The sequence below is a fragment of the Eupeodes corollae genome, chromosome 2 (assembly GCF_945859685.1).
Source record: "Eupeodes corollae chromosome 2, idEupCoro1.1, whole genome shotgun sequence".
In the NCBI taxonomy this organism is placed as follows: Eukaryota; Metazoa; Arthropoda; class Insecta; order Diptera; family Syrphidae; genus Eupeodes; species Eupeodes corollae.
In genome coordinates, this window is record NC_079148.1 from 70,601,368 (window position 1) to 70,617,735 (window position 16,368).

Sequence of the window (16,368 nt, forward strand, 5' to 3'; positions counted from 1 at the left end):
AGGCTGCACGCATTGTAAATGTATGTGATATGTTGCACAATGTGTGTATAAAGTTTAATACCCCGTTGGATGAAGAATTTCAATCACAAGTCATGGATGATGTCTCAGACTTAGTTTCCACATCTGAAGCAAATAATTATTCCAATATTTCAAAACAAATAAGAAATCGAATAAAAGATAGCTTGTAAATAAAGTACAAAAATATTTTACTGTGGATAAATAATAAGAAAATTAAAATAAAGCTAACTCACATTTTTAAATTAAAATAAAGAAATAATCCACGATATCGAACACTGAATAATAATAAACACTCTTTCGCCTGTGAATCCGCCAAAAAAAAGCTATCGGATTCAACTCGGATTCGAATTCGTTAATTGGTCGAATTCAAAACGAAGAAGGCGAAAGCGAAAGCAATAATTGAAAAATGGCAAACTCGCTAGCAAAACGATTCGCCGCGAACCTCATAATCAGGCCCCAGCTAACTGGGAAACCAACGAAGTAAGTAAGAGTGCCATTAATAATATCAGACAAAAATTAAACCATAACATACTTATTCGTATTCTTTTTTGATTAATATTTCAAATTCTAAGGCATTTATTAAGTGTCAGGAAATATGCGAACTATTTCTTTGTTCAAATGAATGCTTTACTTGTTTACATACTCTATGTGTTTTGACTTCATTGCTTGTAATTTAACATATTTATGCACAAATCTTAAAAAAATCTGTAGATATTTTGTAACTAGGAATCATATATATTTTGTCTTATTTAAAGACGTTTGACATCATTATGAAAAGGTCACATTGATAAGTAATTCTATGACAAGTTTAAAAGATAAGAAGTTTACTCACAATGTATATTTGTCATCATAAACCGTATATTTTGTTATGATATAGAAAAGATGCTACCGGGGATTAAATTTTAAATTATTTTAATTTTTATTTCTATAAGCAAAGAATAAAAACACAAGGGATACCTATTGTTTTGATGCAAAGACTAAGGATATTAATGAAACAGGAGTCAGTATTTTTAAAACTGTTTCAACTCAGAGGTGATCCATTTTTTAAGTTGAGAATAATCATTTTTGTTTTTATTAATTTTTTTGGAATTTGATTGTCATTGATTTCTATAACAAAGTGCTTTTGTATTAGCCTGCTAAAAGATTATGGTAGAGGATTTTTGTAACTAAATTTAGTCTTAGAAGAAGAAAGAACTTATTTTTATAACCACTCTGCCTAATTGTCTTTGATTTCAATTTTCAACATATGTGTTGTTCGTATATGTGTACATAGGCTTTTCCGTAGCTTGCCTCAAAGGCAAACATTTTTTTATACTTACGTAGGTGAGCTTAGCGACGGCATTGCACTTAACATTGATATTGTCTTGGCGTAGCTCCTGTTTGATCTCCTCAATACACTGTGCGATATACTTGGCCTAAGAAGAACAAAAAGAAAAAGACAAACTTGTACTATATATTTTTTACAATTTGTAATGTTTGAAGGGGGTGGTGTCAATTATGTTACGAATGCAGATACTGCAAATCCGCCCATAAGGCATTCGACAATGGCAGCTGGGAAGCAACCAATTAGTTTGCGAGGGGTTATATCCTCTTCGTAGAAGAGAAGATACTTCTACAATAAGTGCCTTAGAGAGCTTAGAAGGATCCATCAATGTAAACTATTGATTTTTTTTTTGATTTTTTGAAACATACAAGAAATCCAAAATTGCAAAGGATCACAAGAAAAGACTACCGAGCTCGACCCGTGGCATATTGTTAAGAAGCATATTTCCCTGGCAAAAGATGTTACAAGATATTTTATATGTTCTTCAATTACCTCATTATCTTTGTTATTCCGGATTCCACGTACGAGGTCTGTTAGATTTTTATCAAACATTCGTTCGAAGTTTCCTTTCACCTTTTTTAGAGCCATTTTTATTTAAATAAAAAAAAAGAACAGAAAACTTTAACGCACTACAGCACTTTGGGTATTTTTCCCAACTTTCCCTGGCCAAAGATTTTCTTCTTGGTTTCCTTTTATCACAAGATTTCGCAAATTATATACATTTGCTGATTTATTGTTTTTTGTGTCTTCTTCAGATTAAGACTTTTGTACTAATTTAACAATAATAAGTGGAGTTGTTTTTTATGCAGTTCATTAGTTTAACTGCGAGGCGAAAGTTAGGCAAACACCAAAAATAAAAATTATTTTCTTCCTATTCTTCTACCGTTTTTTTTTTTTTAACTCTGCTTCACTCAAAAGTTACTTTTCACACGACAGATAGAAGAAACACAAAAATCAAAATTAGAACGAAATGATAAATGTCAAAAAATGAATCGGCCATTTGTTTTTTTTTTTGGTCTGACTGCCAGCCGGCCACGTAAACACGTAAAGAGTTAAATATGAAGTGAAGCCAATCCACTGTTTTAGAGTTTACGTTGCGTTAACGTTGGTTTCTAATGGGTACTTTCAACTGCAATTTAATTCAAAATTAGTTAAACGCTTAGGGCCTTACCAATAATCAAAATTAAAGCTCACTTAAATATTTAACTGGAACTTAAATGATTTGCTATACCAATAAATATTTTAATAGTAAGGTTAAGGGCTAAGGTCCAGTTAAATTAACTGTAATTAAAATGAGATTTGTTGTGATTGTTGTCTGCTGGTTGTTCGTGGCAATATTTTATAAAAAAGTAAGTATAGAATTTTGTTTTAATATATAATTGCGGTTATGTTTTTCAACCCCCATTAAAACTTTGTATCGTCATATTTTGAATATGGTTTAATTTTGTCTTTATATACTTTTTGCCTCCGCTTCGGTCATATTTCCCAAGATATTTATACCTTCTATTTAAATCATCCGAATCCATTTTAAGTTTAATTTTAATCAAATATTTTTGTTTTGTTTTGTTTTGTTGATGTTTGCAAATTTTACAAATGTCAATTCAATGCTGTCTTTTTGACAGAGAATGTAGTAGATATTGTAATAGAAGGCTAATTAATAATAGACGTGTTTATTTTGGTTATTAGTATACACGCAAATTAAGTCGCTGTTAAAATTTAACTCAACGATACCTAAACGTGTGTTTAGCGATTTATTATTGGTAAGGCCCTTAGATAAAATCAGATGTGGCTCGGAATCGACTGACGGGGCATATGCACGACTGAGCCATTGGCTCCGGGCAATTTTTTTTTTAAATAAAAACTTTATAGCAAAAAAAAACATGGCTGAAAAGGGTAAACTCATACAATAAAAGTTGGCAACTGACACAGAAAAAAAAGAGGAAAGTGGCATTAAGAATTTGTTTCAAGGAATTTGACGTTACAAAATATATAGGGCCTTACCAATAATTATTGCCTAAACAAGCGTTTAGATAAACGCCACGTTAAACTTTAGAGACGAGTTTATTTGTGTGTTAACCAATAACCAAATTAAACACGTCTTTAACTAAACTCTGCTCTATTACATTATCTACTACATTTGTTGCCAAACAGACATATGAGTGAATTGCATCGGTATCAAATCTCGCATTATCTAATTGGAAGTCCACTGACAGCATTGCAGATATTTCAATGTTCTTTGGGGGATGTTCACCAGTTTCCTTCTGAAACCGACTAAACTTATTTTGCTCCTGGCTTGCGTTTTTAAGGCAATAGCCAGTGGCATTTAACATTTCCTGAATGCTCTGTCAAGCTTATATATATTAAATACTTACAATACAACTTATATATTTAAATAAAAAGAAATTAATCTATTTGTTTATTTTGATTGCTAATTTCTATGAGCTCACGGTCACAGCCAAAAATAAATTTGCAGCAGATTAAAGAAACATACGAAAAATTTCTTTTCCTGCCAACTGCCAGTATGACAGCACAAACATGATGTTAAACCTTAATCACGAAGTTAAACACGCGTTTCTCTACTCTAAACTTTAGAGTGACGTTTAGCGTTAAGCTGACTATTAAATTGATTATTGGTATGGTTCATTATTTGGAGTCCACTTAAATATTTAAGTCGTCACTAAATTTGATTATTGGTAAGGCACATAGAGGTATTTGATGATTACAAAACATACGGTAAAATAATCGTTTAAAATAAATATTTATGTAGGCTTAAGACAAAAATATAAAAAAATAGGAATATTCAGGCAGGTTAAGGCGACATAACATAAGACATGTTTTATAGTTCCTGATTAGCCATCAAGCTAAACATTGCGTTCCAATTAGACACTAAAGTATTGGTCGCATTCACAAAGCTAGTGGCTACGTAATCAAGGGATTTTGATTGGCTATATCAAACTACAAAAGTAGTTGAAATTTCCCCTCCGACGTAGTGTAAAAATTTCGGCTACAAAGTTAGTGCCAACTGGTTTTGACGTTTCACAATCAGCTGCTCGGAAAGGACACAAGAATTCAAAATTAAATGAATCTTTCGGTATTTAAGTGCAAATATAAATCAATCATATTATATCTTCTATTTGGTTTTATTGAATTTAAAAAGAAAAACAAATGTATGTGTATTTGTCATTGCTTTGTAGGGCAATTTTGCATTCACAAAGCTAGTTGAATTTTGACTACGTAGTTAATAGCTTTGTGAATGCGTCCATTGCAAATTTGACTTGAAAGTTAGTCAAGGAAAATCTAATAATTACAATTTACTTATGTCGAAATATCAACTGAAAACTAAACTTTATCACTCTGTCATTTTTTGTATTAAATGTACAATTTTATATAAAAGTTTATGTGGCTCAACTTTCCATTACCGCAGCAAGAATTTCGACTCGCGGTTTTTTTATTTGATAGATATGTGCAAATAAATAATAACTATAGCAATTTTAGAGTGAGGAAACATTTATTTCTATTTTAAATTAATTTTCAAAGTACACATTTTTACATACTAAATACGCAAAAATGGCTGATTTTGACATTTCTTTCATATTTTTTGTTCAGTGTTGCCATACTTGCTTTTTTTGTTGGGAATTTCTTTGATTTTAGTATACCCAAACTTGCAACACCACAAATGCAGTGGGGTTACAGGGGGGGCTGAATTCCTCCCTTACATACTTAACTGTAAGTACACCGTGTTATCAATTCGAAAAAAACTTGTTTTAGGCTCAAAAAATGATATACAAAAAAAGGAGGGTAAGTCCGAAAAAGAAAATATTTTTTTTCTATGACCTAAAGGTGTTTCTTCGCCTTAATATTAATAACATGATCTATTGAGACCCCTACCTAACTGTAAAAAAAAATCATAAGGAAATTCGTGCAAAACACAAAAGTGAATCTTCTTATGTGCATTACTATTCCAACGAGGTCCTATACAACGGGGCTCGAAGCAACAGATTTGACAATTTCGTGATAAAACTCGTTCGAGGTCACATTGCAAGAGCTACTCGTATGTCTTCGACCAACAATTTAATTTTCAAATGGGGATATACAAATTTTGTTCTCAGTGGTAGCTCTGGATTCAGCTACGACTTTGAACTTTATACTGGAGCCCAAGGAAATGTACAGTTACCGATTTGCCAAAGATTAATACATCCAGTGACGTTGTTGTTCGACTGACGAGAACTATTCCCGACAGATTCAACTACAAATTATTCTTTGACAACTGGTACACGTCCTTACCGCTGTTGACTTATCTTGCAAAGAAATCGATTTTACCGCTAGGAACAATAAAAGCCAATCGGATTCCGGGATATAAAGTTCCTACCGAAAAGGAATTGAAAAAAAAGGAAGAGGTGCAACTGTGGAAAAACTGGTGACAATTGATAACCTGGATATTTCTGTGGTAACATGGTTTGACAACAGAATTGTGAACCTTGCTTCGACATATGTCGGCAGCAAACCGTCTTCTGAAGTCCAACGCTTCAACAAAAAAGAAAAGAGCTACCAAACTGTATCATGTCCAAAGGCTGTCATGGCATATAATCGGCATATGGGTGGAGTTGATCTGTTGAATGCTCTTCTTGGCTACTATAGAATACAAATTAGATCAAACAAATTTGACCACAGAATATTCATCCACATGATCGACATGACAGCCGTGAATGCGTGGCTATTGTACAGACGAACGCTTGATGGTTCTGAGGCATGGCTGCCACTAGCAGATTTTAAGTGCGCGGTAGCCGAAGATTTATGCCATGCCAGCAAACCAAGTACAACAAACAAACGTGGACGACCCTCTTATGTAATGGAGAATAATCTACAATTGAAGAAATTGAAGGGACCTGTTGCCATAATGCCATCGCAGGACGTTCGATTAAATCAATTAGATCACCTTCCTGTTTGGACCAAAAGACAGCGGTGAAAGTTTCCAGACTGCCCTGGAAGATCTTATGTGGAGTGTCGAAAATGCAAAGTAAATCTTTGTTTGAATGAGAAAAGAAACTGTTTCACGATATTCCATACTACATAATTTTTTGAATAAATAGTTGATTTAATTTATTGAAAAATGTTTTGTTTCATTTCTGCTCAATGTGCCATATATGATCCAAACCGGAAATCGCAAAATTCTCCACTTTTTTCTCAAAAAAATCTAAATTCCTGAAACACGTGTTTTTTTAATTATAATTAACTATCACATATATTTTTTTCATGAAGAAAAAAAAAATCATGCAGCAAGGGGTTAAGCAAAGAAATTATAAGGAAGTAAAATACCAATAGTCCATACAAAATATACACTCAGAATTAAGAGCAACCGGTTTGTATTTCATTATTGTGATTTTAATTGTACTGAAAATAGTTCTTCTCGTTCTTTAATTTACCGTTACCTTACCCAATGAAATTCACTATAAGAAAAACAACATCACAATTATTGGGTCAAGTGAGGATACTAAATTGAGCGCAGGAAAAAAAACAATTGTACAGTTGTTCAGGTCCGTTATATTAATCGATTGAATTGATTTGTTTGCATTTTATAACACGCATTTCCTGCAGTATGGGACGAAAAGCCAAAAATACTTCTTTCGACAAGAGGCAATTTGTTATTTTTCATGATGCCAAAGGGAAGACGCAAAGAGAAATCGATGATTTGTTCAAATTCCAAAAAAAAACTGTTGGAAAAGTCATCCGGAGGTCAAAAAAGAATAGATTTTAAGCCCAATCCTAGACCCAAAAATAGCTACTGAAGTGGATAATTATTGCTGAAAAATTGTTGATCCAGAAACCATAAACCGCGTTCTTAGAGAAAATGGCTATAACGGTAGTGCCTAGAAAAAAACATTCACAAATGAAACAAACTAGAAAAAAAAGGTTAGAATTTGCTAAAATCATTAAAAACAATCCATTGGATTTCTGGAAAACAGTCATATTTGCTGATGCTGATGATAGAGCAAATAAAATGTATTCGGACCGGGCGGTCGAGGAAAAGTATGGCGCAAGGTAAATAGCGCGCTAAAGAAAGACATTTTTTTTGTCAACCATAAAACATGGTGGAGGTTAGGTCATACCATTACCTGTATGCCGCATGCGGAGGTTGGTAATTTGGTATTCATTGAGGGATAATGGATCGAATGGTGTATTTAGACCTTCTTAAGCAAAATTTACAACAAAGCGGTGAAAAAATGGGTATTTCAGTTCTAGCAAGATAATGACCCAAAACATAAATCCCGCGTCTTACAGGAATGGTTACTTTATAATTGCCTTAAAGTCATCCAAACACCACCTCAGAGCCTTGACTTAAACCCCATAGAAAATGTGTGGGGAAGCACACCATATCAACCAAAACCGATCTCAAGAAAGTGCTTTTGGAAGAATAGGATAAAATCAGTGCTTCAACCACTCAAAGTTTAGTCGAATCTATGGGACGGTGTATTGAAGGGATTTATCGAATAGAAGGGATACCCAACCAAGTACTGGGGCCTGATTATGAGGTTCGCCGCGAATCGTTTTGCTAGCAAGTTTGCCATTTTTTAATTATTGCTTTTGCTTTCGCCTTCTTCGTTTTGAATTCGACCAATTAACGAATTCGAAGGCGAGTTTGAAATGTCACAATGTTTGTTGGCGAGTTGAATCCGATATTTCTTTTTTTGCGGATTTACAGGCGAAAGAGTGTTTTTTATTATTCAGTGTTCGATTTCGTGGATTATTTCTTAATTTTAATTTAAAAATGTGAATTAGCTTTTTTTTAATTTTCTTAAAATTTATCCATAATAAAATATAAAATTTTAAAATTCATTCAAGGGACGATAAAAATAAGCAAACAAATTGACATCAATTTTTGGCTCTCGTCGAGTTTATGAAAAAAAAAAATAAAGGCATTGCAACGGGAGCACTCATCGGTCCTGAATATCGGGCTAAAACAAATGAACTGTGGGACAATATTTCAAAACTTTGAATAGCCTAGGACCCCCTCGAAAAAATGTGGAGAGCTGGAAGAAAGTATGCATTTTGTTCTTTTAACCCTATCATGCTATGATATTTGTGGAAAGCTGTCCAACCAAAAGTGTCAAATCACTGGAATATAGAGAGAAAAAGTCAAACCAAAGTGTCAAATCACTGGAATATAGGAAGAACTACTTTCGCTTCGCCGCGAGTTCGTTAATAAGGAAATACGAAGCGAGTCGAATTTGAAAGGTCGAATAGAAAACGATCCGCCGCGAACCTCATAATCAGGCCCCTGAACACGAACAAAAAAATCCAAAACTACACTATAATTACAACCCAAAAGTATTCACTTCATATTTTGGCCCAATAATTTTGTGATTAAAGACTGCACTTTAGACGAACTTTGTTTTTTTTTTGTTAATGTTTAGTACCAAAGAAAACGGTTTTTGTTGTTCCTTTTTGTTTTATGAAATTGTTAATTCTTTTAATTAATTTTTTTTTGTTGCTTTCTTAAATTGACATTTAACTAAATAAATACATTTGACTTAATAATTTTGTGAATAACGGGAGTCATATCCATTTACGCAATACAATAGTTTTGAGTTCAGGGGCCCTACTATGTAACTCGATTCTACAAAAAATTGCTCGAATTCGCATAATAGTTCTTAACAAAACCAAAACAAAAGGATATATGTACATGTTTCTCATTAAGAATTACTGCAAACATTCTACCATATACATATATATGTACAAACCTTTTCTCCTTCAGTAGAATTGAGATACATAGTAGGGCCCCAGGGAATTTAAGGGAGTTCCTACGAAAACCTACGAGCATATTTAAAGAGGACTAAAACACAATACAAATATTTGGTAAACGTTTTCCTTTATTGAAATTATGTATAGTTTCCTCTTTTGTAGATAATAGTTCTTTGTTTTTGTGTAAATTGGAAAATGTTTTTTTTTTCGGCTTCTTAACAAATATTTAAAAATAGCACACTATGCTATTACGTTTTTTATTATAATTTTCTTTTTATCATATTGAATGTTAACAAGTAGTTTTTTTTCTATTTTGTTATTTTGGTAGCATTCATTTAAATTTGTTTTCGTCTTCTTGTACAAAAATTCATCTTTCGACACAAAATTGCATAATGCACATAAAAAGTATCTATTTAACTTTGTTTGTGTTTTTTTTTTCTCATACCATTTGTTTATTATTTTTTGTGTTTTAATTGTGAATTGAAATGTAATACATGCTTTCTTATATGTGCATACATAATTTAATTAAATTTAAGTTAAGAATATCTTAACAAAACCCATGATATAAATAAAATACATAATCATTTTTGTTTTAACGGTGATTTCATGTGTCGAGGTTGGTGAAAATGGTTATTTTGTTTTATAACAAACAGTTTTTGTGTTTTATATTTAGTTTTGTTATTTTAAGTACTTTCTTTAATGAACCATTTAAAATTTAACAATTACAAAGTATTTTGCTAAAGAGTAGATATATAAAGTAAGTCTCTCGCTAAGTGAAAGATCCTTTTGTGTTTTATTTTGTTTGAGTTGTTAAACATTAGTTTTAAATATAGTGCATTGCTGATAAGCTAAAAGATACCTATGTATTATTCATTTTTGATGTTTTATTTTTAACACACATTGAATTCCATCATAAATTATCGTAGAAAAAGGAAAAACAAATATGAATAAAATATTGAAGGACAAATATGTTATTCATTTTTAAAATTTCCTAAGAAAAAAAAATAAATGTTAGCAATACATGTCCTATAACAATGAAGTAAGTATTTTTGGTGAACAAAACAAATCACGTTGGATGGGATTGTTACCAAGTAAAGAAGAACATATTCAATTTCATATTTAAATTAAGCCCAGCAATTATCAAACCATACAAATTGGGCGCCATTAATTTATACCAAATTTCACTAAGATTGTTATCGTAATCAAAATGTATGGTATTCTCTCTCTTGTAAGTAATGAAAAATCACAACGTTTAACATTTAAAAACCTATCTCTTCTTTGATAACTGGGTTGCATTTGTTATGGCTGTTTATCTGCGGACAACCGGTGCCCTTATTTCAGAGTATTAACTACAAAATGCTGGTTACCATCCCATTGATCAAGAAGCTCCTAAGAACATTTGCATATATTTTTTTAGCTTCTTCTAGTAAGCTTTGTATGTTAAGAAAACTATCAATTCGTAAAAATTCACTTTTTCGGAAGCTGGAACGCGAAATATTGCTCCAAAATGGGATTTTGTTTGATACACAAACATTTATTGAATATAGTGTTAAATTAAAAGTGGCATTTTGACATTGATTTAACCACATTCATGTACCGTGTCCGAAAATTAAGGACAAAAGCGTAACTATTAAAGACTCTATAATATCCTTTAAAACAGTCCAAGATCCTTTAATTGAAAATCAGCCTTTTTTGTACGGAAAACAACCGAAATATAACTCAAACCATTTCTTGTAGTAAAAGAGAAATTATTATCAAAATAAAAACAAATTTTTAATACTAATTGACAAAAAAAATACTTTTTTTTTTATTCAAGATTGCGTGTGTTAATATAAGTTTCGTATCAATTTTCTTATTAAATAGAACAAAAAATTTGAATACATCTAAAACATAATGTATAATAATAATGATTAAAATATGAAATATATAAATGTTTTCTTTTTTTTTTTAAGGTTTATAATTTTAATGTTTCTCTGTATGATTTTTGTTTGTTGTTTAAAATTTTTTAAATTTAACAATCAGTGTCGTACCAAGCAGCCAAATTGTTGTTGTCATTTGGTGGAGTTGGCATAGCGTCCAAATCAAAGTTCAACTCTCCAGCTCCAATCTCGCCAACGTCCATGTCCATTGAATAGGGCGAAGTGGGTGCACCACCAGGTGTAGCTCCAACTGGGCTGCTTATCTCCAGACCTTGCATCGAATCTATTGGTAGAGTATCATATCCTGTTGTAATTAAATTTTCATACACAGAAAGAAGAGAAAAGAAAAAAGGAGTCAGAAAAAGAACAGAAATATTTTATTTACAGTTGTTTTTTTTTGCAATTAATTTATTTGTCTCTTAGAACAAGTACTCGACAGTTTTCGTTCTCATGAAGAAGAATAATTACAAATGAGAATCATTTTAGCCACAGGCACAAAATGTGTTTGGTTTTATTTTTATTAAAAGAAAAAAATAACATTTTTTTATGTTGTGACTCCTGTAGTGTAACGAACTTAAGGTTATTACTCCAAACAACGGCATCTCCGACTTGAGAACGAATTTCTGCGAGTTACGAGTAAAACGAAAAATTTAATTTTTCACAATTAAAACAGATCACACAAATATGTTTACATAAGAATAAATAAAGATGTTTGATTAAAATATTTATGTAAATTAATGTCATTCATAAAATTATTTAATAAAAAAAATCATATACACACACATGAGCAACGCAAAAATGTATACATTTTAAAAATTAACATTCATATGAGTTGAAAGAAACATTTCATGCATGTTTTTTGTTTTTGAATATATAGTAAATGCATAATTATGGTTTAAATAAGCTTTGCATTTAATCTTTTATTATTAACAATTTAAATACCTAGTCGAGCCATACATTCTGTAAAAAAAACTTCAAGACCCTGTTCCTCAAGACATCCCTTTGATATACACTACCGGTCAAAAGTTTGAGACCACCTTCAAAGGGTTGCTTTATTTGTACTTGGCGCTTGGGTTTATGATTGAATATAGGATTTTTTTACCTGGATTGTTAACTTAGACCATTCATAAAAGGTGCAAGTCAAAAAACCCCAGATATTAATCCTTTTCTGTAAATTATGAGGAATTTTGTGAAAAGGTAAAAAAAAAGGTATGGGTTTTTGGCTTCTATTTGGACTTCTCACAGTTTTTACTTTTTAAGACTTTTTACATTCAATTTGGAATTTTTTTATGACTGAGGTAATATTAAGGGTAAACAATGTCAAATTTGAATACCTGCATATTCAGGAATTTGTATGTAATACTCAGTTTGATCCAATTTAAATTTATTTGAGACTGTGATCTTCTCCAGTACACAAAGTGCGTATCATGGGAAAAGTTAAGGAATTAACTATTGAAACTAGATCTGCGATTATGACCCTTTTTGAAGAAGGCTATTCGCAAAGAGAAATCGCTACAAAACTAAAGATATCCAAAGGAGCAGTTCACAGCGTTCTTTTAGTACCGGCGGTTTTAAGGATAAACCGAGGTCAGGACGACCTAGAGTTACGACGAAAACCGAAGATCTGTATATCATCACCATAAGCAAGCTTTCTAGGAAAAAAACAGCACCAGAAATACGCACCGAGATCAATGAAATCCGGGAAGAACCATTATCTGTATCAACGATACAACGAAGGCTAAGGCATGCTGGACTTTTAGGGCGCGTTGCAGTGCGAAGACCACTTCTAGGACGCCAAAACAAAATCAAACGGTTGGAATGGGCCAAAACCCATAAGGATTGGACAAATGAAGACTTCAACAGAGTCTTATGGAGCGATAAGTCCAAGTTTGAGATATTTGGCTCAAATCGCAGTGCACGTCAGGCGCAGTTCTGAACAGAAGATGCTACTAGACTGTTTGGTCCCAACTGTAAAGCACGGAGGCGGTTCAGTAATGGTGTGAGGATGTTTTTCCTTCGATGGAGTAGGAGTTCTAACACGGGTGATGGGAAGAATGGATAAACAAGTCGATAAAACGATATTGAAAGACCACGTTTTGGTATCTGGACTCTGATTAATCGGTGAATGTTTTGTATTCTAGCAAGACAATGACCCAAAACACACTTCAAAACTTTGCCGGGGATACCAGAAACAAAAAGAAGATGAGAAAATTCTAAAAGTAATGGTATGGCCACCGCAATCTCCAGATATTAACCCCATTGAGCTCTTATGGGAAGAGGTTGGCAGAAATGTCCTCAATCACCACATAACATCAAAATCTGCTCTTTGGGAAACGCTACAAAATTGCTGGAATAATATTCCACAGAAAAAATACAAAGCCTTGTAAGAAGATTGCCCGAAATTGTAAAAAAAATTATTGAATTTAAAAGAGGGTTTTTTTGATGAAAACTCAATTTAGAGCTTTTATTGGTTTTTTAAATAAATAATTTATGTTTAGTACAAAACTAGTTTATATTTTTCTAACATTTACAACTAGATATGCTCTTCATTTTTTTTCACGTATTAACTGTTTTCTTAAAACTTCATTTTAGGGGTTAAAACTCGATATTTCTCAAATTTCAGAGGTGGTCTCAATCTTTTGACCGGTAGTGTACATACAATGGTTATACATATTATTTTTCTAAATATTTACATCAGTAAGCAATAACCATGGAGTGTACCATGAAATAGAATCGCAATAAATGCCTAAAATAGGTAAGGATTTGAACACAATGGATACAAAGAGACCTAAGTGAGATGTTTCTCAGACTACGGATGCATTACCCATACTACCTAGGCAAGAAATGAGTTTTGGTGAAATTTTATTGATTTAAAATGCTAGTTAGGGAGCATCTCGAATTAAAGGGCTATTAACGCTCACTTGTCAATACATCGACTCTAAAAAATAATTGTAGAAAGAGTCTAAGGGCTTTAACTAACTGTGACACAGTGAGCTTTTGGAAAATAAGGAAGGATTAAAGAGTAGATACCGATGCACATTGGTCTAAAAGTTTTGAATATCAAAATGATAGGGAAATACAAAGCTGGGTAAAGCATTCCACATTCTCGATGTGCGGTGAAAAAAAGAATCAATAGACTTGACATTACGTCCGAAATTGAGATCAAGTTTAAACCGATGTGCATTCCTAGAAGTTACGGCTGAATTGTTTGAAGGGGGGAGTTCTACTGGGTAATTCGACAGAACACAAAAAAAGTGCTTTTGGGTCAACATCGTAGGTCTTTGACAAACTTAAGGTTGGCTCTCGAGGATTCGTGGTCAGAATTGGAGACCGTCTATAAAATATTCTGACAGGAATTTATAAATCCTTAAGACATTGTTAACTGAAGTGTTAAACATATCAAAAGAAACAATGCGTACGTCGATAGCTTTTAAGGGCTGGCATTTAAAGCTGAGTTGCAAAGTCCTCTCTCGAAGGACCAAAGTGTCGCTATATAAGACCCTTATCATTCCCGTTCTGCTATACGGTGCAGAAGTATGTACCATGATAAAAGCAGATGAAGGCACCTTGGGCCGTTTCAAGTGAAAATTTCTTCGTATGATCTACTGTCCCGTATTCATCAGAACGGTTAAAGTCCAACGACTAAGATGGCTGGGTCACGTAGAGCGCATGGAAACCAACGCTCCGACAGGACAGAGCAGTAGAGGAAGACCGCGAATCAGGTGGCGCGCACAAGTGGAAAGTGACCTCACCCAACTTGGAGCACGAAACTGGAGACATCTTGCTAGGGACCGAGCTAGATGGAGAAGTTTGTTGGGTAAGGCCCTAGTTCACACATAACTGTAGCGCCACCTTGAGTAAGTATTCAAAGCTGAGGTCGGTCATTTTGAGTAAAACAATTTTTTTAGTTGAACTAATATTACGGCAAAATATTACAAGTTCTTGTCTTATGGTGTTTTATGCTTGTAACAGAACTTATGTCACGGCTAGATAAAATTATGTTTCTCTATGATAAATACTAATTGCTGGTCATTTGGGATAAAATCAAATAGAAAAGACTTTTTCAAACACCGTTGATGTTATTTCAAAAAAATTAATTGTCCGTGCTTATAGCAGGATAGTAAAAGTTATTTTTTTTTTAAGTTTCTCTTGTTTAGAAAGCCATGGTCCCAAAAAGGTTCGGACTGAAATTTTAGAAAAAAACTAAGGTGCAAAGGTAAACATAAAATTGAACTTGATTGTTACGTCCAAATATAAAGTCGTAACTACAATGCCTAACAACTAATTACAGCGGTTGAGTTTTATAAACAATCACAAGATTAAGTTTAAGTGTAAAATCTGCAATTATTAATTACACGCTCAATTACCGTTCAGGGATTAACTGAAACAAAAAGAAATACGATTTTTAAAGTAACTATTGGAAAAGGTATAGTGGAAAGCGGTATATGGAAAAAAATCCTTTTTTTGGGAAGATTATGATCTGATCAGACAGCCCTTTATAGCCCCATGTGACAATTCTGTAACAAACCCAAAAAAACACCTCTAAAATACGTTATAAGTATTTTAAGTTCTTTAAGTAACATACTAATGTACGAACCTAGTATCCAGGAAAAATCATAGCATGCGTTACTTTTGGACTTTCATCAGTTTGAATTTTTCGGTCAGAAAGTAGTGCCAAGAGTGAGCACGTGCAGATTTGAAATTTTATTAAAAAAAATACAAAGATTGTGAAAAATTGTGTTGTTTTCCTGAAAACGTATCCTGAAAATGTATAGTTATTTGTTTGCATTTTTACGTGCATGTAGGAAAAATGTTATTTTTTATGTTTGTAACAATCCTGTTACATTGAGTAACAATGTTTATTTTAGTTATATCCATTTCATAAGTATGTGGATGTTGATGCTAAGTTGCCTCATTTTCTTGGAGAATGGCTTCGCGATCACTGCGGGAAGATGAGGTGTATGGCATAAATTACCAATATGATAGTGAAGATCGATTCGATTTCGATGATGATAGCCTTATTGACCCCGATTATCAACCACAAACTGGAATATATTTAATTCTTTCCTGGTTTGGAAGAAAATAACGAAATTGACGTCGATTCAATCATTGAAGATATTGAACGCAGTGAACCTATTGCTGGACCCTCATTTCAAGATCCGGAACAGCCAACCAGTTTCGACTTATCAAAAGCGACGAAAACCAGAATTGAAATTGGAAAAAAAGAACCTGGTTATAAACAACCAACAAATTCGATTCACGGGAAATTCTAGTCTACCACCAAATTTATTGGAGCTCAGTTCTTTTCCTATTTTTTTCCCAAACAATTGATCAGTTCTATCGCTGAACAAACAAATCCCTACATCA

General features: G+C 32.8%; 2 protein-coding genes across 4 annotated transcripts in view; both read right to left on the minus strand.

The window, feature by feature from the left end:
* Positions 1-2,301, minus strand: part of LOC129945567 (AP-3 complex subunit delta) — a 35,199-nt gene extending 32,898 nt beyond the window's left edge. The window contains exons 1-2 of the mRNA XM_056055376.1: positions 1,835-2,301; positions 1,338-1,433 (exon numbers count right to left, since the gene is read on the minus strand). Coding sequence (XP_055911351.1) covers positions 1,338-1,433; positions 1,835-1,930 — 192 coding nt within the window. The 5' untranslated portion in view covers positions 1,931-2,301. The remainder of the gene's footprint in view (positions 1-1,337; positions 1,434-1,834) is intronic.
* A 6,889-nt stretch (positions 2,302-9,190) lies between these two features.
* The window catches only part of LOC129948012 (armadillo segment polarity protein), a 41,018-nt gene continuing 33,840 nt past the window's right edge, over positions 9,191-16,368 (minus strand). Inside the window, exon 7 of one of the 3 annotated variants that reach the window (XM_056058815.1) lies at positions 9,191-11,284. In XM_056058815.1, coding sequence (XP_055914790.1) covers positions 11,094-11,284 — 191 coding nt within the window. In that variant the 3' untranslated portion in view covers positions 9,191-11,093. Of the gene's footprint in view, positions 11,306-16,368 lie in introns of all 3 variants that reach the window. The other 2 variants (XM_056058814.1, XM_056058818.1) reach the window with 2 other exon arrangements.